This window comes from Perna viridis, chromosome 9 (assembly GCF_037379345.1).
Source record: "Perna viridis isolate PV_CMFRI_1.1 ecotype Kerala chromosome 9, ASM3737934v1, whole genome shotgun sequence".
NCBI lineage: Eukaryota > Metazoa > Mollusca > Bivalvia > Mytilida > Mytilidae > Perna > Perna viridis.
The window spans coordinates 40,421,593-40,446,382 of record NC_142453.1 but is presented as its reverse complement, the minus strand read 5'-3'; the positions used below and the strand labels follow the sequence as shown (position 1 = coordinate 40,446,382).

The following is a 24,790-nucleotide window of genomic DNA, read 5'->3' as shown; positions in this document are numbered from 1 at the left end:
CAACTTGCTAACAATATATGCCCTATCTATATGAAGCCACACAATAATTTAAAATCAATCAAAATCCATTCTGGGATAAAAAAAAAATTGCTAAAACATGTTTACCTCTTTTGGGGATTCAATTTGACAATGTTTATGTTCCTTCATTCTTCAAGCTAATTAATATATGGTGTCTTTCCTTCCTAAAAGGCTTTATCATGATGTATGATATAGTTGAGGCATCAGACTTTCAAGATATTAAAACTTACCTACCTTACTGAGTGTATTAGTAAGCCTAAAGGGAGATAATGCAACATATCCCTTTCCTGGGTCTACTCGTAAAATCTCCATTTCTTTTATTGTTTGACACTGATGCATGTATAGCTATAGGGTTCAACAATTATTTTTTTCTAACAACAAAATGTTCTTCAATTTTTAATGTCATTTTTTATCATAGTTATAATATCATACTACACATAAAAATGTGATGAACCTCGTTCACACGCCTCAAAAATGTTCTTATGTACATATAAAACAATGTGAACATACTTCTCATACCAACACATGACAAGTCAGACAAATATGAACACTTCCTTTCCAACTCCAATTTTCATTTATGAAAATTTGAACTAAATATCAACAACTCTTTCCTTGAAAGAAGAAGGTCAGAACAGAATGCATAAAAAAGAAACGAAAAATGCTTCTCCATCACATGACATGCAGCAGTCATTATATCCTTAACAATAGAGTTATACAACTGGTGTATCCTTGGTATCCTAGTGACATGTTGTCATACAGTTTCACAATTATTCTTGATTTTAGTTGTCTGCATATTCCACTTGGTTTGCAAATATATTTTCTCTATCACGAAAACATGACTGTCCTTGTACAAAATCACTTTATAATTTCACTTTCCCCATTTTAGATTTCAAAAATATATGGGGTATCGTGCATAGAACTTCGTGGGGATTTTTTACGCCTCCTTCAAGATATTAATTCAATATTTAGAAAAAAATGTTTTTATCTTACTTTACAACTTGGCAATCACAATACCTCTTGATTAAATTGAAATTACATAATCATTTTCTTAGTTGAATGTATACTGTATTCACAAAGAAAAAAAGGAAATACTTATCACGTAATTCAAATAAAACAGAAATTAATACTAAGTTTTGTGATGTTCAGCAATGATGCCCTGTATCACTCTTACATTCACATTTATTTCACACATAAAAACACACTTATTTTCAAACCATGTGAACTTATACACATTATACAATGAATATGGTGAAAATATAATGTTAGAAAAAAAACATTAAATACCTAAATAAATATATATATATTTCTATATTACACCTAACCTTCAAATAATGCACAATCTGGAACACACTTTATATATATAATAACAAATCAGTTCAAATCTCAAGTCAGAAAAGAACTGGTCAACAATTATACAGCAACAATAGAAATCCTTCTACTGAGAAATAATGTAGCAACTTGGAAGTTGTCTAAAATTCAGAATCAAAGTTGAAAATTAAGTGAAAATAAGATTTCCTTTAGCATTTTAATCAAAAAATCATTTCCTTGGCAGTTAAGTTGAATTCCTGAACAGTCATTATTTTGAAGAGGCTACCAATATTCTACCACAAATTAGTTGTAAATTAAAATATTGCTATAATACTTCAACCCAATTAACTTTATTTGAAAAAACACATGTTTTCTTTCAACGAGTACCATAATAAACTTTTACCATCTAAAAATATAAAATAAATAAAATCATAACCTTTGTTTTTTTTTCTAACAAAGTGGTGAACAGACAGGAATGCAAACATCAATTAACACCTAATATACTCAAACTTAGTACAATTCAACAACTTTAAATGAAAAAAAAAAAAAAAAAATTGACAACCGCCATATAAAAGACAGACCTTCCCCAAATAAGGAATGTTAATCAGAGAGAGAGAGACAATAGTACATTGTTCATACAACAGTGCCAGGCATACTTGGGTGCCCAGTACAGCACAATGGACACACAAGGATATATAACTGTACCAGGAACACTTAGTGTCCAGCTTATCATAATTCTAAAGGGACTTCCTATGTATTCATTTTCAAGGTGTACAGCATACCAGAATTTGCAATATTTAATGATAGGTATTTATGTATTTATATCAATTATTTATGGGACACTATCAATTTTGAAATACCTAAAATAATGAAGCCCTACAAATTTGACATTTTTTTGGTACTGTTGTTCATTTATTTAATACAGTTACATTTTGATTATTTTAAAACTCTAAATTTTGTTCTTCCCTTGAACTCTAAAGTGAAGTAAACATGTTAAAAGACAAAAATACAAAATTGCAAGTCCTGAACAAGCTGAAGATTGCTTCCAAGAAGAATGGAAAAGCTGCATCATAATTGTACCAAATCATGAGTCACCATACAGATATGACTTAAGTCAATGTCTCTGAAGTGTAATAATTTGCAGTTGTCCTTCGTGTGAACAAATCACTATAACATTACAAAATATAAATCTAATTTTCCAATTTTTAGAAAAATGATACTTTTACGACTAAAATCCAGAAGTTTCTAAACTAACATTCCAATACTACAAATCTCTGCTAACAATAAGTTGTTCATATACCATAAAAACCCCTCCTCGGTTCAAATTTAAAACATCTCACAATCATAAAATATATCATGTAAATCATGATTTAGTTGTAAAATAGACAACAATGTAATAAAATTGTGAATAAATGTAGTTAACATAATATCAGAATTTTACAACTATAAGACACAGACTAAAACATAAATACAAAAAAGTATATATATACACACTGGAATGGCAGAATACGTCAGATTGTTGTCACTTAATGAGTAATGGTAGTCAAATGGATTTACCTTTAATCTTTAATCTGTGTTGGAAACTTTATAATAATGCTGTCTGGAAATTACTAAAATTCATTTTCCCTGAAGAAAACCCTATTACTATACTCAGTAGTTTATTTTTGACAATGAGATGATATATCATACAAAGTATTTCAGACCTTACTAATTGTTCAATAAAAGCTGCTATAGCCAGTTACAATGCACCATTTCAAAATTCAGATATTGTTCAATGTTGAATTTGATGAAACGCAACAAGATTAACAAAAATATGTCATGGTGCAAAAAAAAAAAAAAAACAAACCATTTTTTTTAAACTACAAAAAGATTGTGCAAAATGGACCCAAGAATTTTAGATTTGCAACTAATGAAAAAAAAAGTATATTGGTTTGAATCTAAATAAGTTTATGACTGCTCCAGGAGAATGTTTAATATTTTTTTACAGCAGAAACTTGATTAAAGCTAAGAACAGTCTAATTTTACTTCCTGGTTCTGAATTAAATTAAGTTGATTTCGTAATTCAGCGGTTAAAATTTTGAACAATTAACACATGAAACCTTCTGTAGGCTGACTCTCCTTAAAACTGATGTAACCTGATACGTAACATTTCTCTGTAGATTATAAACAGTCTATTTGTAGAAAACATCATTTACAGAGTGCACTCCGTCATTCAGTATTTACCGTAACTCAATGAGTTCACATCCTAAAGGACAATATAACCTACTGTTATTTCAGGGAATCAAACATTGAAATTAAATTTCATGTGGTAAAATAATAAAAACAATTCTATTAGAAACTCCACAGGAAGACAAATAGCTCCAGACTCAAAGATGCCAACAGCAAGATTTTTTTTACAGTCTATAAGTTCAATAGAAAGTATCACTGAATTTCTGACAGAATTCTAATCAATCAATAAACCAACAGCTGGGGGAAAATACCACATCTCCTAAGTCACGTTCATTATTAATTGATAACAATTGATTACACTGTATATACCTCACATGGTGGACTTTCTTTATTGTTATCCCATATTTTATTAACATATTTAGTTATATGGAATATGAAGGTATGATATTGGTAATAGTTTTTGCAGGAGTATTTAAGTTTGTTCAATTGTCAATGATTACACTGACGTTCAACTGAAATTCAAATTAAAGCTATCTTTTGGTATGGACGAGAAGTTTAGAATGGACTGGCAAAAAATTCTAGTTCACAATTCTCAACTGGTTCTATTTATCAGAGTTATGATACTATTGGGTGCCTTCCTAAAAAAACATTACATTTATAAAATTAGGAATGATTGCAACTTTGCTATTATAGATTTCTGGTATATTATTTAAATTTACCAACCAAAGGAGACTTTTGGCATTGTTTTCAAGTGATACTTAGTTACTATTAGCTATTTGACACTCTGAACTTGTACAAATGGCAGCCTAACTGTAGGATATATAAGGATACTTAGCTGGTGTAATTCTTTAGCTACAGTTGTCAGGGTATTACATAATACAAAATTTGACATTTACATTGATTCTTCTTGCCTTAAATTAGATAAATTTGTTCTGAACCTGGCTTACTTTTGCCTAAAACAGTGAGCTAGACAACTTGTACGCTCCTTAATTGAATAAGACAAGTAGATAATGGCAATAAAGTGCCAATTTAGACCAATTGTGAAACTCTAACCTAATTAGGAACGTCTACACAGCTCTATTTTAACACCATTTCAATGTTCTTGACAAATTACAAGGACTGCAAACTTACAATTCTAAAAACTTTAGAGAATGTCCATCCTAAAGAAAGATATCTATGTTTACAGCTGAAAACCACTTGTGGCAACATATTACTATATGTTTTAGTATTATAAATATGTAGGCTTTGAATTCTAAAATAATGCTACTCAAAATCTTAATTGGGATCAGGATTAACGTTTGTTGAATAACTATGCTATCCTAGTTGTAGTAGATTGATTCCATGTTTCATAATGGGTCCACAGAGAAATCTTTTAATAGGTAGAAAAATGCTTGAAAAGGTGACCTACATTGCAAAGCTAGGTCTCTTTAATTGAAAAAAATTCTCTGCAGTGATATAAAAAATGGTGAATTATATTTAGTTCTTACACAGCACCTATGGTGATAAAGCAGATTCTGTTGATGTCTTTCATATTGCAATTGTCCTATTTAAGCAACCTAAATGCATTGACAATATATTAAGATAAAAATATGGTCAATGACAGTACGTGTACGTAACACTTTGGCTCTGCTTACTTCCATACCCTTGCAAAAACTTCTTGTTTATCATAGTGTCATTAAGGGGCCACAACTGGAGAAAAAAATGAAAAAAATAAACATGTTACATAGGACTTCTAAACTTGATTTCAAAAAATGATTAGGATTGCAGTGTAAGATAATAACAGAATATTGACCAGACAAATGATTAGGGCTGCAGTATAAAAAGATAACAGAATTATCAACTAGAAATTGAAAAAAAAAACAATATATGAATTCAGCATTAATCAGAAAAACGCTTGGAAAAGTCTTGCGTTTTAGCATGATTCTAAACATCATTGATACATTGTTTTTATTTCAAATTAATACAATGTTATTGTCTATATCAATACTTTATTTCATAGACCTGTTTTAGCCAGAGGAAGTCTTATGATATTCATCTTTCTATACTGCTAACACACTGGCAAAAAAAAAGAGCTCTGAATGATTTTCATATAAAGGGTGAAGCACTTTAATTCTTTATATATGAATGGGAGTTCAGGTCTCTGGACAAAATATAGAGTTCAATACAAAACATCAATAGAGCTTCTATGAGCGACTCCTCAGTGAAAAAGTGCCTTTCCCAGGTACCTCTTACCTTTTAATGGAACAGCCCTAAAGAACATCATAAAAACATAATTTTTCTTGTGTAATAGGCTGGCAAGAGAGAAAATGTAGTATAATTACAAGTCTTACTTCAGTTTAAGCAATTTTTTAAATACTATTACCAGTGATATACCGGTACAACGTTAATGGATAATTCCTTGATTTTTTACATGTTGACCGTATTCATAAAAAATGACAGCAGATTAAAAATAGAGATACTTATGTTCTATAAGAGGTTATTTGTCTATAATTGGTGCTGATTGATTGTTCACTTCCTACCATTACCCATCAAGCACTTAAAAACAACCTGAGCGAAAAATCATCATATCTTAACATGATCACAGTTAGAAATCCAACTTGCACACATATAAAAATATATATTACCCATTCAAACAGATATAAATCTCTGATCTATTGATAGCTATCATATAACATTATACTTGTGGCAATACTCAATACACATTTATTGAGTTTCAATTTTCTTTCAAGGTTTCAAGGATTTAACAGGATAATTTTCTTATCATGATTTTTCTCACACAGTTTAGAAAATAATTTCTTCAGGCAAAATGAAACTGTTAAGCTTTCAAACAAATAGATGGACACAGTTGTCACAGATGTGGACATGTCTTTATACTGTTTTAACTGCTTGTATGATTTCATATACAAAGTGACAGAAAGCACCAGATCGGTCTTAATACAATTATATTAAGGAACACACTAAAACTATGAGACATCTTCTGATCTCTGATCCTTGATTCCATATAACTGTACTAGTTAATTTGTACTATTACATTTAATACATTAAACTTGTAAAATAAAGGCATCATATCATAAAACATTGTGACAGCTTTCAATTTTTTGACTGCCCTCGAGACTTACGCAAATTTGCAGACTTAAAATGAACAGTTAATGAAATGGAAACCATGCCATTAAGAATGTGCCATTCTGTCAGAATGGTGGAGACTTAATCAACCTATCTAACATTGACACTGAACAATGGCTTCCATTAGAAAATCATCATTTCAATTCCCCAATGTTAACACATTTAACCTTTAATCATTTGAGAAAGCTTTCAAATGACTCAATTTAGTCAGAATCAGCAAACTAAAAATAAACAGTTAGAACATGTAGATTTAGCAATGGTATGTGTTTGCAAAAACATGTAATTTTAAGAGGCTTAGAGCAGACAAATCAACAGGTTTTTTATGGTAATTTGTATTAACCAGGAATATAAAAAGTCACAGATTGTTTATTTTGGCAACGTTTCTAACATTTGTCCTATAAAACCATATGATGGTAAATTTCCATTGTTTGATAGCTATCAATAAACAGACAGTAAACAAATTAAAATACTACACAGCTACTTCAAATGTATCATAACCCCCCTTTTTCTTGTCTGTCCGAGCATTACTACGAGAATGGCTTGAATGATGTGATTGTCTCATGTCACTTCCATGATTTGAAGTCCGACTTGATGCAGAAGGCTGTCTTATTTCACTAGGGGACAATGTCCGACTTTTGGTCATTGCACGATTTTGTTTGGGCACATTTGAATTTTGTCCAACCATTTCACTCATTTCAAGTGCCTTTACAAATGAAAGAGGACGTCTTGTCCCACCTAATTCATCATCATACAACCCTTGTGCATGGGGTGGTAATGTACTTGCACTACGGGACTGTGCAGTGTATCTATTGGTAGACAGACTGTCATGTGATCTGCCACGATAATCACCTGAGTTATACAGCATTTGTTTAGAATTATTATAAGAATCACTTGGTCTATAGCTATCCTGCCCATAGGTATCTAACATTTCTTCACTTCGTGATGTGTAACCATTAGATTTTTGTGAGAAACGTGTTGATGGTCTCTGAGGTGATAAAGGTGGTTTATGACTAGGATTAAATTTAGGTCTATATGGATTTGATGGATTATATGAGGCTGGTGTGTATGTATTCCCAGAGTATCCAGGCTGATTATCTCCCCTTTTATGTCTTGGCTCACTATGTGATCTTGGATTTGACTCCTTGGTATTGTCATGACTAACTGTGCTATCTACAACTCGATTCGGTACACTTGTATTTCTCATTACATGTGACACACGATCCATTCCTGGACTGTTTAATAAAGAACGTGGAGGTGTAAGAACAGAATCCTCTGGTGTGGCAACAGGAGCTGAACGATCTATAATCTGTTGACGCTCACGCTCAGCTCTCCTTCCCCTCTGTGGAGATCGAGACGGATAGTTAGGTGCTTGGCGAGATGAAGGTGGTGATGCACTGTTGTTGGTCTGGCTTTGGTATGACCCCATTGTAGAGCTCATCTGCTGTGAATCATCAAAAAAATTTGATTTTGAGTCAGATCTTTTCTGCATAGGGGGTGTTGTCTCACTATCCTGACTTTCATCATCCAAAAGACGTGACGTTTGCGGGGTGGCCTATCAACAACAAGACGGTAGAGAGACGTTACTAATTAATACAAATCTTTTGATTGGTTGAAGAGGTAAGTAGTAGTGCATGCAGTGTCAAAGGTCACTGACAAGGTCACGACCTTACACCACAGAGGTCACTCCCTGAAAGGCAAAGAAAACACAAAGTTGGTTAGTGCAAGCATGTGGTGTAAGCTAATACTGTGATCATATTAGAGAAAGCAGGATAAAACATTAATAGTGAAAAATATTGTTCATTTTAATGTTTTCTATTGACTGATCAATGTCTCTTAACTTAAACTATTTGTATTTTCATGATCGGCATTAAGTCTAATGTCTGTACCAAAAATTCATATCAGAAACCTTGATTTTGTAGGTTAATAAAAAATTGATTTAATAAAGAAAGATATCAAAGCTCAATAAATAAAGACACTAAATGGAAGGTTAGGAAAATATGAAATAATTTAAGAAGGATGCAGTGCACTTCAAAAAGATGAATACATTGAGCAAAATATGAGCACAGTTTTAGCAAGGATATAGGAAGCTACAGACACCAAACATATAGACTAAGGATCACTACAGCAATATATAGTGGCTAATAAAAGTAGACCCAATATACATATACTACCAGTCATTAACTTGTCAGAGCCAGGTGACATTATGTAACTTTCCATTGACAGTTTTTAAAAACATTTATATTCAAGGTGATGAAAATTTATCTGAAATACTTTTTGAATGGAATTTTTTTTGTACACTTTTCAAATTTTAAGTGATGAAAACGATCTCAAACATTTTCGTCATTTGTGAAATCCTTTCATAAATGGCAAAAATGATGAGCGCTAGCTAAATCACTGTCTACTGGTTTTATACCATAATCAAACTACTAAGAATGTCATGAGACCATAATATACAAATGTACTTTAAAAATAAATTATAAAATTTCAATATAGACCATAACAGGACTATCTGAAGGAGGAATAATATTGCAGAATAATTTAATTTCAGAAGTAACATGCTTTCTGCTTGGACAAAAAAATGTCCATCACCTCATACTGTGACTGTGATGTCATCAACTTTTTTTTAATGATTTACTTGTAGAATTTTAATAACAAAATTAAACCATAAGGAATGATTGTTATATTTTTTTCAGTCTATTTGAAATAACCTCAATGCATGAAGGTTGAAGCAGAAGCAGGTTATTTGGTGTGCACGGAAATAATTAAGGTTATTTCTTCATAGACTGAAAAATATAAGAATCGCTCCTTAAATGCTAAACAACATCTATATATCTATTTTATAGGTTTAAAAAGTTTCCTATTAGAGAATGATAAATATGGTGATTTCAGACAGATTACAACTATCCAGCAACATTCAATACATCAAACAGTTAAAGGGTTAAATGAATGCCATCATTTTTGTTCTACAATGAACTTCTTAAATAAACTATTCTAACACTCTTAGAACCAACTTAATATATTAGCTAAAATGAAAGCTTTGCCAAAAGTAAAATACTGCCATACTGGTATTTTAGTAATAATTTGAAATGAAGGAGGATTATCCTGGCAGGTTCAATATTGAATCAATCCACAAATATGAATTCCTAATAAAATGTGTAAAACTTCCATTCAAAATTCTGATGATAAATAAAATCCGCAAACTAAATATTCCAAGAATTAACAAATATTGGACTGATCATGAAAATTGTTATCTACAAGTGAATCTATGTTGGAAATAGAACAGGAATATAGTCTGATGTTTGACATACATGTAACAGAACTGTTTCAGACCCTAAGGCTTACATTAACTAGAAAACAGGAAGAAATTGAGAAATGATCACAATATACTGCAAATTATAATACAAAAACAAAATAAGGGAAGGTATAAACAGGCCTACTGTTATACATTTACACTTAACTTTGCTTCAGACCAATTTATCCTATCAGTTCAATTCTGACCTATTTTAAATTTGAGTGTTGAACATATTCTAATACTGGAAATATTGTTTTCCCGGCCTATAACATCTATGAAATAATGTGAAGCATATTACTTCCTGGTTCATCAACTCATACATGTAATTTTAATTAATTCTCAATTACTGATTAACCAGGAATAAGGAACTAAAAATTACCATATGACCTAAAAAGAACTATAGCTAGACATATTTTGCTTGACTTAGTCTAATATATGACACATTTGTACAACTAAAGGAAGGAATTATACTATTAAAACTGGAAATTACAGCCTTTTCTACTAAAAGAATAAAAGTAAGAACTAGCAATCAACAATCAATGTTAATGTGTGTGGCTATTACAAGGCATGGTCCTGTTGAAGGTCATTGAAGGTCATGACCTGACAATGGACACTATAATCAACAAATCAACAAAAGTTCTCTTACATGTATTTAAGATTTGAAAGGCCATCGTTTAAGGAAATACCCTTAACCCCCACACTAAAAATAGTCAGATAAGGAAATACCCTTACCCCCCACACTAAAAATAGTCAGATAAGGAAATACCCTTACCCCCACACTAAAAATAGTCAGATAAGGAAATACCCTTACCCCCCCACACTAAAAATAGTCAGATAAGGAAATACCCTTACCCCCACACTAAAAAAGTCAAACTTTAGAAAAGTCTGATAAGGATATGAGTATTTAGAAATATGGTAAATTTCATCAGCTACTCCCTAATTGGTAATATTATGCTGATATACACCATCAACTTCCCTAATGTGTATTTACATAGCTAATCAAATTCTAATAGATACTTTGTTGGAACAATTTCTGTAAAACTTTTATCAACGTCAATTAGTGAATTCAAAGGGAATTTAACAATAGACTTTATTGTAGCTTATTAGGAATTAATGTCTGTATGTATTGGATGTAGGAGGGCCATGTCCATTACAGAAGCTAGAGCCATAAAGGATAAGTTCATGGTCAACATCCAAGAAATGTTTGGAAACCTGATAAAACAAGATGCTTCAGAGGTGTACTTCAGTAAATGAGGTTCAATGGGCATGACTCACCCAAAATGTGGGAAAATGTCAAGGTATTATGCACAACTACATCTGGTGTCCTTACTACATAGCAAGTTTTGTAAATCTCCATTCATTAGTTTTGCAGATTTGCAGTAACATAAAAGGACTTATGGGACAGACTGAAAGAAATGTCCTCCATAACTTCACTGATGGTGTATGATAAAATCTCCATTGAAGATCATCACTGCAACACAGGAAAGAACTCTAGAAGTGCATAAACAATGCACAATTTGATCAAGAAACTCAAATGTGGACATACATATCAACCTTGCCTTCTATTCATCAATTTTACACATACTATTTGATAGACAACAAACCTCAATCCAGTCTTATAAAGAATATTGCAAGTTATAGAATCTTGTATACAGTACATGTATATGTGAATGCCAACCAGAAGTTCTAGAATAAACTTGAACTATCAGAACTATCAATAAAACAACTCCTTCAACACTGAATACCAAATAAAACCTCCCATCATAAGGAAACTCATCAATGGCAATTTAGAAGCATTTTCATCCCTCAGCTTCACTACAAAAAACTAACCTAAAACAACAATTACAGAATCCAGTTGACATTATTCAGTTCTCTGCCTGTATTTAGTGAGCATATTATTCAGGACAATGCTATTAGAAGTCCAGAAAAAGAAACCGAAATGTATAATTGGGTTTTCTGATCTGTCTAATGACCACAAGGGACAATTTGACAATACACATCATTTACAATGACGGACATTAATTACTGGTAAAGATAAGCAAAGAAAATGTCAATGGCAAGGAAATCAATAACGGACTTATGGGTAATCAAATGTCTTTTATTAGCAGGATAATTCCTTATTAACAAGTTTTTCTCTTTCTCTACTATGCAGAACAAAACATTAAGTAACTGCTCACTCAAATAAAGTATCCAATAAAGAGACATGAGTCACAGAGTGAAGAAAAACAATCTTCTTAAGACAGCACATTTGGATACTGTCAAGCTGAAAACACCGAGCTAATGGAAGAAGTACTCAAAAACTTAAATAACTAACATACTTACAAGAACAGATATAAGGAGAGATGATATACATGTATTGTAATACTAGTACATCTCATTAAATGTGTATATAGCCTATTATACTTATACATCAAATGATTCCAGAGATTTTAAAAAAATATTTAAATGGAAAAATGTGTAAGATCTAAAGATTTGAGATCATTTTATTGCTAGCATGTGTAACTCAATATACTGCCACTTAAAGCCAGATTAATTCCCCCTGAATGTTTACATCTAAATACAAATCTGAAGTGAAAATTTTGTTTACAATTCAAATCTTGTCAGAACTACTTGTTAAGGAACAAGATTGATGATTTTCCACAGAACTTGATCAAATATCCTCAGGGTAAGCATTCTATCTGGAAATGTAAACAACCTATCATATCACAAATGGTTGTTTACGACATTCAGCTTAGAAAATTTTATATTAGAGATTTGATCAATTTGACTGACTTTAGAATGGCAGAATCTACATTGCATACCAAATGTATAGCATTACATAACTTGCTAAGCTATTCCCTATACTGCTGACTCAGCTTATTGTCAAACTGTTGACAGAAATCTATATGTATGAAATTCTCCAATTCAATTACAATTTCTCACATCAATTTTCAAACAGAATCTTTTCTTATCTACATTGTATTTTTTTAATATTTCAAATTGTAAAAAAAATCTGACTTGTTTGATATTGTTTATTTACATATAATATTGAACCATGAAATACTGTAGTAATGACTTCAGTGCAGTCAGTTAAATTAGGTTACCAAATTGCTGATAAAGCAAGCAAACATTTACACAATCATGGATAAAAATATATCAAATTTTAGAATCAAAGAATGAGAAAGAAAATTGTCTTTTAAAGGTACTTAGCAAAATTAAACTGCAAGGTGACTAAACATAGTTTGTTTGAATTTTTTTTTCTCAAGTTATCCAACTTCAAGATAATCTACATGCAATATAGTTTGTTTGTTAACATGTTTGACAAGTTATCCAAACTGGTTTGTATTTCAATACTTTAATCCATGGAGTGTTTCAGGTTGAGGAGGCAGTATAGATAAAGCAGTGAAGTAGTGCTTTGTTAATTCAAGCTAGAAGATGATAAAAACTATGATCCATGACTACAGGTGTGCATACTGATGTATACATAGTTCCTTAATAATTTAAGTACTGGTACTAGTCTATATTAAATTCAGGCACTGCCTATGGTAAAGATGATTCATGGGGTAGAAAAACACATACAACGATGGTTTTTGCGGTCTACATATGCTATATTTTTAAGTAAAGATAGTCTTCTCTGTACTCAGATCTGTACTTTTGATAAAATCATACATTCATCTCCCACTTTAATCAAACCAAATCAAGGACAGTAACTCTTGCAAAGTGTTAATATCACAAACATTTTATATAATTTTTTCCTCGATAGTGTAATAGCTAATTAAAAAATAAATATTGGTCATGTTGTTCTGAATGAGAAATAAAAGTGAATTTGGTGGATTTTATACATGCATGAATCACCTTCTGTCTGATTTTTAGAATGACTTCTATTTAATTCTCAACCCAATAATTTACTGACCATTCCCATTTCATGAACATAAAGCCATTTATGACAAGAGTATGAAATAATCCAAAATTGGCAAATTTAGGTTAATATCTAAAAAAAAAGAATACTTAAACTTTAATTACTAAATGATTTCTTGTCATAATTAAGAATTGAGACTACATTGTATATCCAGAACTAAGAATACAGTATATATCAAAATATTATTTTAATTGGAGTTTTATGAATTGCAGACTGTAGACCAATCAGATGCCTAGTACTAAGGACTAATCAATCAGAAGGCTTATTAGCGATAAGTTATTACGATGAAAAAAAAATTATCGAAAATTTTCCTTAAAGTATAATAAAGGACCTTTATGTCAAAACTGAGCCTGAATTTTTTCAACTCCATTGTGGAAAACTCTCCATAATTGTCATGGATAAGTGACCATCAGAAAAGACCTAGCTGCTATTGCTTTCTCTAATAATTTCCTCATACACAAAAGATATTAAATCTCAGAATTCACTTGTATTGGCCTACTACAAAACCTGACATGTAACAATGTATTGATTTTAAAGAAAATTCAGTGCAGATTTTCTAAAATGAAATAGAATAGAAAGTTTCTGTAAAATCTTGTATAATTGTCAACACGATCAGATTAGAATGATTAGGGAAGCTTGCGTAACATTAAGTGTATTCTCATTTGTTTAAATATTGGGCAATACTTTTGAACCTACAGCATGAGTTTTAAAAGATAATTGACAATGGTCAGATTTATAGTACTATTGAGACAAATCCCTACAATTTACCTCTTTGGAATTTTAAGTCAGTTGTCCAGTTCGTAAAGTCTGTACTTCAATATAAAAAGTCTAAAGATTGGCAATTTCAACTATAAAAGACAGGCATTACCTTAGAAAGACAAAAAAGACTACAACAATTAGAAGCATAGAACTATATATGTTTGAAATAGAGAATTCCACCTAACCAATATGAAAGCATTTCAGTTCATCATTTCCTGGACCTTGATGTAGAGACAAATAATATTACAATGTACTTTAAGCAACACTTAGTTAAAACCTCTTATGTTACTCCAATTACATCTGGTAGGAAGTCAATTAGTTAGAAAGCTAAACAATGGCAATTAGTGGAATGATGTTTACATAGGGTGCTAAATATAACATCTACTGTTACAACACCTACTGCACTATTAACTAAATAAGCTGTTTTCACAACAGTAAACCAATTTTTACCTCCTCAACCAGGGAATATTTGTATTCTGTCTAAAAAACTACCGTTTTGTTAGTCTGACGAGCGACTCAACAAATTTATTACGTAAATGAATGGTATACAGAATGAGACACATATCCAAATCATGTCATGTTAAATATTTCAAGCCCGTCTCCAATCACTGCCATGTGTTTCACAGCAGGTTAAAAATTAGGACAACAAAGATTAATGGAACAAATTTAAATCAAATTTTTGGTTTAAATTTTCCAATAATATCCATACTTCATAAATTCAATGAGTTAAGCCAGAATAATCGAAGACCTTCAATTCAAAGAAATCAATTAATAACAATCTGTAAACATGAAAGAATACTCATAGATAGAATTATACATTGAAATTCTTAGATGACTACAATAATCACAAGGTAATGAAGACTGACAATGGTTAATTCATAGAGAGAATCACATGTTATTTCAGCTACATATTTCTGTTTGTAATATTGTAAGAATGATTGATAAGTATGAGCTTGAAATAACATACTCTTTCTTTGTTAAATACCCCAGAAAAACATAAATTTCAAAACTTTACTATACAAAAAGCATTTTTTTTTTTTTAATTTCTTGAAGAAATATTGTCTGGTACATCACAAGAAAATTTTTTTTTATCAGAATCCTAGCTGACAGTTTTCTTTGATCAAAGTTGGTATAAATTGGTATTAATTTCTAGTATAATTGACCAGCCAAAAAAAAAAAAAAACAACCTAGATCTCAAAACAATCTCTACTGGTTACTGAGTAGTTCTAATTCTCATCATTAACACCACAGAAGCAGTGTTTGCAGATCAGTAAAACTGGAAGTTGTATCTCAACTATAATTCATTCAATCAACAAACACATGTAATGTACTATATCTGTGAAAAGTTTCATTGATAGTTTTATTCTCAGGGAAAAAAATCTTGAGGTAAAATTTACTTGCTGGTGAGAACAATACTTTGACTTGTACAATTTATATAAAAAACTAGGGACTGTAGTTGAAATAATTAGATACATGTAATAGATGACATACTTTCATATACTGACAATGTGAATGCAATTGACAGCATACATGTACATTTGGACATGGATTGTGAGTCATGACTAAATGTACAAACATTCACTACCTGTACTTCCAAAAAGTTAATTTAAAGTTTAGTGTCTGACAAATGCACTTTATCGTCACCATTACTTTGGTATAGCTCAAACTGAAGTGGACAGAAATATGATAAATTCAGCAAATTTGCCAAACTTTCAATCCATGTACAAGTTAAGGATATTCAAGGCACAGATAATGATGATACATTTTACATGTACATACAAATCTACATGCAAAATCAATGGATTAGCAGCAGCTAGATCTAAAATAAAAACAAACTAATTAATGCACATAGGTGACAACATCTAATTACACATGGATCTTTGTCAACAGGTTTACAAAATGTACATACATAATTTAAAAGAGTGTAAATCTGCATGAAGGTGTTGTGTGTGTGTTTTCGGAAGTTAATTTGCACTGAGAGTTGATAACTATTTTTTTTGCTTTTCACAGTTGTCTATTCTCACTTTCCTCAAATATTCTATGTTTTGATAATGTACAAGACATAAAATCTTTTTCTAGGCAATTTTTTTAAACATGACAGACTGTTAACCTTCATTAAGTGAATGGTAAATACATGTAACTAAGGCCATAAATAATAATATGTTTGTTTACAGTTACATGCACATTCTAAACAAAAATAGGATCAGTAGGTTATCATTTTCATTTTTACTTCAATGAAATCATTAGGCTTGTAGTTACATTTTACTTCCTTGTTTCTATGCATCCATATTAATAGTAATACTGTTTGGTTGTAATACCGGACTTGTCGTCCCTATGACAACCTTAATCAAACTCAAGCTAAGTGCCATGTTAACTATGGGTAAAATGACTTATGGTCAGGGAAAAACGGGGTTGGTCTGGTAACTGTAATCAAACATATATTTTTATGGCTTAAACAACTGACTAAATCTGACAGAGTACCTAAGACAATTTGTTTATTTATTAGTAAGTTGTAAGGAAGATGGTGCCATCACATTTTTATGAAATAAAAAAACATGAATGCTTCAAAACCAAATTCTGCATTTGCAAAACTTCAAAAAAATGTATTCAAAATCTGGTTTTAAAAAATGGGACATAAAAATGCAGAACAATTTAGCTGATTCTTCTTAATTCATTTTGTCAAGAAACATTGAAAAAATAACAAAATGAAAAAATTAATATTTGTCAGATTCAGCTATTCTAGCAAGTAAGGATTTATTATAAAATAGAGAAGAATCAAGTTGTGACAAAAAGAAGTTTCTGTCTTAATCACAACTGACTCACAAAATCCAATAAGACTTTAATTTCATAGCAGATTTTTGATCAGAGAAAATTGTAAGGAAGTCGCTTCATGAATGTCTACTGTTTTTAGGGGAATACTAACAACAACAAAGCCAAGTGGTCACTTCAGATCTCACTAACAGCCAAACAAAATGTGTAAAACAACACCAAAAGCTGAATGGTCTACTGAAGCAGTGCAAACTTACATTTCTGGTAACTGCAGAATTTCGTTTAATTCCATTAGAACTACTATCACTATATAATTTAATATCACCTTTGCCAGCTGCGTGATATGTCACTTTAGTCATATCTATATGTATAGTCCTAGTTTTAGGCACGTAGGAAACTAACCTGTTAATATAAAATCACAAATTTAGAATAAGTTAAGAGCCCTAAAAACCCTGACGTTCATATCATTTAAATTTAATTATTACATGTACATTACAGTTGTGGATATATTATTTTTACATGAAGAAAAATTCCTTACAGTTAGTTAGGTTAATCCAATTGTACATTAATTAAATACAGATAAAATTTTCAATAAAATTAACTAATGTCATGTCTTAATGGCAATGTCCTGACAAAATGTACTTTCTATACATTTGATTAGTAAAGATAAAAGTTTTTGTAAATATCAACAAGATGAAAAAAATCTACAATGAGTAAAGCTATCAGTGACCAAAATTAGGTTGACCAATTAGAATTAACCATACTTTAAAATGATAGCACTTAACTGAATGTCAAAATATCATCAAAGAAGTAAATAAACAAAAAACATTTTTTTCTCATTTCAATAATATATCCCTAACCATTTTTAGAACAGCTCTAACATTTTGCACTGCTTTCCTTCATTCTGTACATTATAATTCATGGTTTAATGAATTCACTGGTGTAATATTTACTTTTCAGTTTCATTCTTTAATTATCATTAGTTGGTAACTACTTACTTAGGCCAATGAGGGCCACAGAGTGTATATCTACAATTTTGAGAGCAGCCTCGTGTGAATGGATTGTGACCTCCTCTAAATTTACCTGTCACCTACAAAAAGAACAATATAACATTAATAAAAGCAATTATAAAAAAATATTAGCCATGGAGTGCCCAGAAAATAATTTAAAAATCTATTTAGTTAATAAATATATGTTTTTTTTTAATTCAGAAAAGGCATTTCATTTAAAAAATTTGTCTAATGAACAATAGGTAGAGAGAACTGTATGTATCTAATAATATTTTCCATAAGGCTCCTTTCTACTTTGTACTAATGTTAAGTAAAGTGTTCTTTTTTGGTATTAAGACCCATACAAAGGTAACAGAAAAGGGATCTCTAGGTTTCCACACCCCAACACACCTAATATAACACTCAAAGGTGTCAATATGTTACTTTTTCACCCTTTTTCAGAGGAAGTTAGTTTCAGTCTGCTCATTTGTTTTTATTATTTAATTAAATTACTAGCCTTGGACTTTTTTTAGATTTCTTGCTAGTAAGGTACCATGCATTACAATACATTTATGTGCATACTCTAGTAAACCTAAAGTATTATGATGAATAAGTCTTTCTGTGAATCGAAGCACATCAACTGACCTGTTCATTTGTGGTCCTTCCTCTAGAAACTAACACCATATGGAACCCCATCAGACCACCAACTGGGAATAACAATAAGCCTATAATAATCATTTCTATAATACTGTCAGTAGTTAAGGAAAAATTATTTCATTTAAAAAAATGAACATTAAGTCAATTTAAATTTTCATTGCGGTTAATCATCAACAATTGTGTGGTTTAGAGAGGTAATGATTCACCAGTGAATTAATAATATCGATCCTAAGTTTGGATGATTGGCGTATCGTATCGTCCGTCTGGAATTGTGATGCCACAAAAGTCGTTGAAGTTGACAAATTTGAAGAAAAAGTGATTGTAAATGTTCCTTTAGGGTTTAAATAAAATGCCTGGAAGTAGTTTAGGTTTCTGAAAAATGATAAAAATAAGGTTGTATGCCATCTGTGTAAAGGGCAATATATATCATGATACTGTTGTATCACGTCTAGATATCATGATATATATTGTATCGCATCTACATATCATGATACACATTGTATCGCATCTAGATATCATGATACATATTGTATCGTGAAATTTCTAACAATACTAAGTACTACTGTATTAAAAGAGAATTAAAGAGTATCCACTTGAATCACTAATTCAATGATCTTGAAATGACTTTACAATCATCCTATCTGTTGAACACATTTGCAAATATTAATCTTTAACATTAAGCACCATTTTTTGCTGATTTTAATTGAGAGATCTGCAAGTTATGCCACAAATATTTTATCATTCCTCTATTAAAGCATACCAGTTGATATAAAAGGATACGATACAATATTGCCTTTTTCTCCAATGTTGTCTTTATTTTTGAGCACATATAAAAGTGAAAATGCAAATATACTAAGCATATGTAAAAATAATGAAATTAGAAATAAGAAAAAGTATCTGTAATTTCTTTTTCCTATACAATTGTTCACCCATGGGCAATGATGATCAAATGTCTGAAAGAAAAAAAAAAGAATGAATAAGTATCAATACTAAAGACAGTTGATTCCAAATTTTCAAAAATAAAAAACGGCCATAACTCACAAACAGTAAGGTAATATAGAACAAATTCAAACTTTACCAAAAGTTTGACCAAATCAAGAAAAAGAACCACAAATGATCATAAGGACCCTGACTCATCAAGCTGGGGGTATGGAAATCATATCGTAACATAGGCCATAATTAAAAGAACATTGAATATGAGAATATGCTCTTTTTACTAGTTGACTCCGAATTAATGACTAGGACTACTGAACTTATAAAAAAGTGAGGACTTAAGTAGCACTCCAGCTAAGGATCATGCAAAATGTAATTCATGGGTAAAAAGCCTACATATTTTTATTTTTGATATTTTGTTTGAAATCCCATAGTAAACAGAAATAAACATGTGGTTTTTCATATAACCCGTGCTCTTAGGAGATAAAAATTATATAGAATGCACTGTAGATTTCATAATTAAGGGAGATAACTCTGTAAATGGCGCTCAAATACAATAGAATCTACTGTATTTTCAATGTCAATTATCTCCTAAGAGCAGGCAGATTTGAATGAATAATTACACATTTCATAGTATACACCCAATAAAAACAACTTAATTACAAAAATAAAAATATGTAGCCTTTTTGGGGGTGTATCACTTTTTTTCAGATTTTGCATGATTCTTACAAAGACTACTACTTAATAGTAATTCACCATTTTATAGGCAACAGCAAAAAATCACATAACCTTAAATCACATCACAGATGTGTAGGGCTAAACACTTTCTGAAAGTCTTGGTTTTAGGTAGATCTATGGGTGTATATTTGCAAACATCAACATTAATATTTTTCAGAAAATCTGCAAACTAATTGACTTGGTAGCCAAGAATAATAGATCCAAATGCTTATACTCTTTCCATGCATTGTAATTAAAATTTGATGTATCATGTTGTCATTAAACTAATGTACTCACAATGGGCCCTTGACTGGATTGATAAATTTATATTAATATTCTATTTTTAACAAAGCCTTTTTTAGGAATTCAAATGTTTATCTAATTTTACATCTTTTCATTCCAGGTAAAACTTTAGTGTACACATCATACTTACTTCTATACATTTATTACAAACACTACAATGGGAGCACCGAGGAGGCCTGTAAAACTGACATGTCGTACACCATTTCATCCTCACAGTTATACCTTTTATTTCTACATTCTTATATAATGGTGCTCTAAAATCTTCATCTTTAACTTCATCTTCATGAGCTTTAAATAATCACAAGTATATAGAACTGAAGTGATAAACATGGATATACTTTGTCAACCTACAGTTTACTATACTCGGCGTCACATAAATAACATACTGTTAAAATTTGAATAAAAATATTTTCTACGACTTTATTGACACCTACCGTCGTTTAAATTGTCTTAAATGACTTGCTCATTCGTTTAGCCAAACGGCTTCTCCCTAAACAAGTCGCTTATTAGCTTAAATCATGCGTAACAAATCCTTACAGGAAAATCCCATACTAATATCCGCAATGTTGGTTTCTACGGGACGATTTGTTTACAAACGAAGTTCGTAAGTTCCCGTCGAACTCCGGTGACAATCGGCTGCTTGATCAACTTCTCGGTATTGTACGTTGTTCGCGTAAAATAAATCCGAGATATCCGAAATAACGCCGAAATGCATTCTGGGTTCTTCGGTTTTTGGACAAACCATTTAAACGTAAACAACATCTCCTAGCAACCCGATCACTGTAAACATGGCCGACTTTTTACAATGTAAATATTGGCACCGAGAATTAAAATCTGACCGGAATTTAACGATTCAATGTTTAGGGAGAAGCCGTTTGGCTAAACGAATGAGCAAGTCATTTAAGACAATTTAAACGACGGTAGGTGTCAATAAAGTCGTAGAAAATATTTTTATTCAAATTTTAACAGTATGTTATTTATGTGACGCCGAGTATAGGCATTCCATGAAAAATTTGTCAACAAATGAATGTTCATTATTATCATTATTTTGATTTTAGATGCTGTAATATTTACCAGAAGTTGTAATCTTTCGAAAGTTTAAATATGAACGTTACACAATTAAATTCACTAATTCAGATTTCTTGCCCAGTATGTTATTTGGCTACTAGTACATGTATGCATGATCACATACACATACAGGATTTAAAAGTGGTCTGTATCCCCTATCAGCATTCTATATCCCCCTTTGCCTGTTTGTAAAAAAAGCATAGAATACTTGAAGTAACTTAATTTACACAAAATACTCTCTAGGACACATCATCTTATTGATTCTTTATAGAATTCCTTGATATTCACTTTGGAATTTCCTAGAAAATTAAATCACTTGTAATTTCTTAATGTTACCTCTTGGATAAATTCCAGGATCCATAAAAGTAGCAAGGCCAAAATTAGCAATAACAAATATGGTCAGAATTCCTTGGTAGATTGGTATACCAATAGAGATCGTTGTCATCAGGTTAGGGCATCTGTAATATATAGAAAATAAAAGATTTAAATAATTCAAAACACACTTTATGACCATAAAAGTTACATGTACAAGTCTTTGATAAAGTTTATATCATTCTATTTCTATTACTTATTTATTTCTGTGTAAACTGACTGTATTTAAGTGGTGTTATTAACAAAGTCAACAATCCGTATTTCAAATAATCAAAACATTAATAATGTTGTAATAGTAGATAAAATCTTAATCATGACTGGAATTGATGAGTAATAAAATAATAGGGATTGCTTTTAACTTTTTTCCATGATATGCTTGCATAACCTACATTTTGTACTTTGGGACAATTCATATGGTTGTTTATATTGCAGCCATGAGTCAATAATAAAAAATAAACAATTCTTAAATATATGACATGTACACTACTGTCAAAATGTATTTATACTTGGTGCCACATAAATAACATACTATTAAAATTTGAATAAAAATATTTTCTACGACTTTATTGACACCTACTGTCATTTAAATTGTCTTAAATGACTTGCTCATTCGTTTAGCCAAACAGCTTCTCCCTGAACAAGTTGCTTTTAGCTTAAATCATGCGTAACAAATCCTTACGGGAAAATCCCATACTAATATCCACCATGTTGGTTTCTACGGGACGATTTGTTTACAAACGAAGTTTGTAAGTTCCCGTCGAACTCCGGTGACAATCGTCTGCTTGATTAACTTCTCGGTATTGTACGTTGTTCGCGTAAAATAAATCCGAGATATCCGAAATAACGCCGAAATGCATTCTGGGTTCTTCGGTTTTTGGACAAACCATTTAAACGTAAACAACATTTCCTAGCAACCCGATCACTGTAAACATGGCCGTAAATATTGGCACCGAGAATTAAAATCTGACCGGAATTTAACGATTCAATGTTTAGGGAGAAGCCGTTTAGCTAAACGAATGAGCAAGTCATTTAAGACAATTTAAACGACGGTAGGTGTCAATAAAGTCGTAGAAAATATTTTTATTCAAATTTTAACAGTATGTTATTGATGTGACGCCGAGTATAATGATTTTTAAAATTCAAAAACATACGAATTATATATAGAGTAAATAATTGAAGAATTAATTATCTCAGTTTAAATTTAGTGAAGACACAGTGGGGGAACATAAGAGTGAAGAAATTAAAATTTAGGTAAATGATGGTAGCATAGTTACATGTATACTCTAATAAAACCTATGTTGTCACATATAATATGCAGAATAATAGATTAGTTTTATATTTGTGAAGTAAATGATTGATTGATTGTTGGGGTTTAACGTCCGAGCAGAAATATTTCAGCTATATTCAGACGCTTGTGAAGTAAAACTAATGGTAAGATGGGAAGAAGAATTTTAACTCTAACTCATCTAGATATAGTATACACCATATACTTAATTGATATGTAAAAGGTTGTCCAAAAAATGTCTAGACAACTCAATTAAGATGTATTTGCTTCAGAATATTTGAAGTTCATTGACCATAACAACAGATCTGAACTAGATCTGTAGCTAGCCATAATAAAAATACATACAAGTATCAAATGAATTTTACGAAGCTGAGAATTTGTATAAATTTACTAAGTTCAAGGGCAATAATTCAACAAAAATTAATGAACCAAAAATCAAAATTGATTTGTCACATGAAACTTGTCATGGTAAAGGAATGAAACATTTATCTGATGAATATTTGATAGCATGAATCAACAAATTCCTCATTTAAAGGCCTTGACAAGCAGAAATTTGATAACCAGAACATAAGGTAATTCAAATTTTCTGAATGATGTGAATCTTCCAAATCTGACAACATTTGTAAATGGCACCTAAAATCTTAACAGTCCTGCAAAAATGAACTTTGCAACACATATTTTTTGGGAAAATTTGCATGCACGAATGTTCCAAGAAGCATAGTTACGAAAATCATGCACAAAGTAGCACAGTGTACACATGCCATGGGCCGGTATATGGAAAAGAAAAGGGGGACCTATTGACTTACACGAAGGCAAAGAATACTCCTGTTGCCCCGAGGAGTAAACTCCAGGCACACGTCGCCGGTATTATCCGAGTGGATAGTTCGCATCTTGACATGATGCCAGAATGGGTCTACGAAGGGTAAAAGGTCTGAAATATTGACGGGGAAAACAAAGATGGCATTCCTAATTCTCTATTGACCGCTGCACAGCTAAGTAAACTGTTTCCACTTACATGTAGTGCAGTAACGTTTTTGGATGTTCAAGTGTTTTTTTTACAAAACTGCTCTTTGTCATTATGACAAAAAGTCAAATCATATTTCAACAAAATAAATCTTAATTGACAAGAA

The 24,790-nt window shown here is 31.1% G+C and overlaps 1 protein-coding gene across 3 annotated transcripts; it reads right to left on the bottom strand.

Moving 5' to 3' along the window:
- Positions 1-401: 401 nt before the first annotated feature.
- LOC148608505 (uncharacterized) lies at positions 402-24,674 on the bottom strand. 3 transcript variants are annotated; one of them, XM_088543695.1, is made up of 8 exons: positions 24,467-24,674; positions 22,340-22,461; positions 21,066-21,223; positions 19,763-19,935; positions 18,971-19,073; positions 18,335-18,426; positions 17,594-17,738; positions 402-8,170 (listed from the first exon to the last, which is right to left on the bottom strand). In XM_088543695.1, exons 1-8 carry the CDS (start codon positions 24,556-24,558, stop codon positions 7,088-7,090), a joined length of 1,968 nt encoding a protein of 655 aa, XP_088399821.1. In that variant the 5' UTR covers positions 24,559-24,674; the 3' UTR covers positions 402-7,087. The 3 variants fall into 3 exon arrangements, with proteins under 3 accessions (XP_088399821.1, XP_088399822.1, XP_088399823.1); XM_088543696.1 differs by having other exon boundaries at positions 402-8,059; XM_088543697.1 differs by having other exon boundaries at positions 402-8,056.
- Positions 24,675-24,790: the final 116 nt, after the last annotated feature.

Coding starts and splice junctions, on each gene's coding strand:
- LOC148608505 (XM_088543695.1), bottom strand. CDS start 24,558: ATGTCAAGATGCGAACTATCCACTCGGATAATACCGGCGACGTGTGCC. Junction 18,427..18,970: donor GAAGGACCACAAATGAACAG/GTCAGTTGATGT, acceptor TTCTTTTTGTAG/GTGACAGGTAAATTTAGAGG. Junction 17,739..18,334: donor TGTGGCCCTCATTGGCCTAA/GTAAGTAGTTAC, acceptor TTATATTAACAG/GTTAGTTTCCTACGTGCCTA.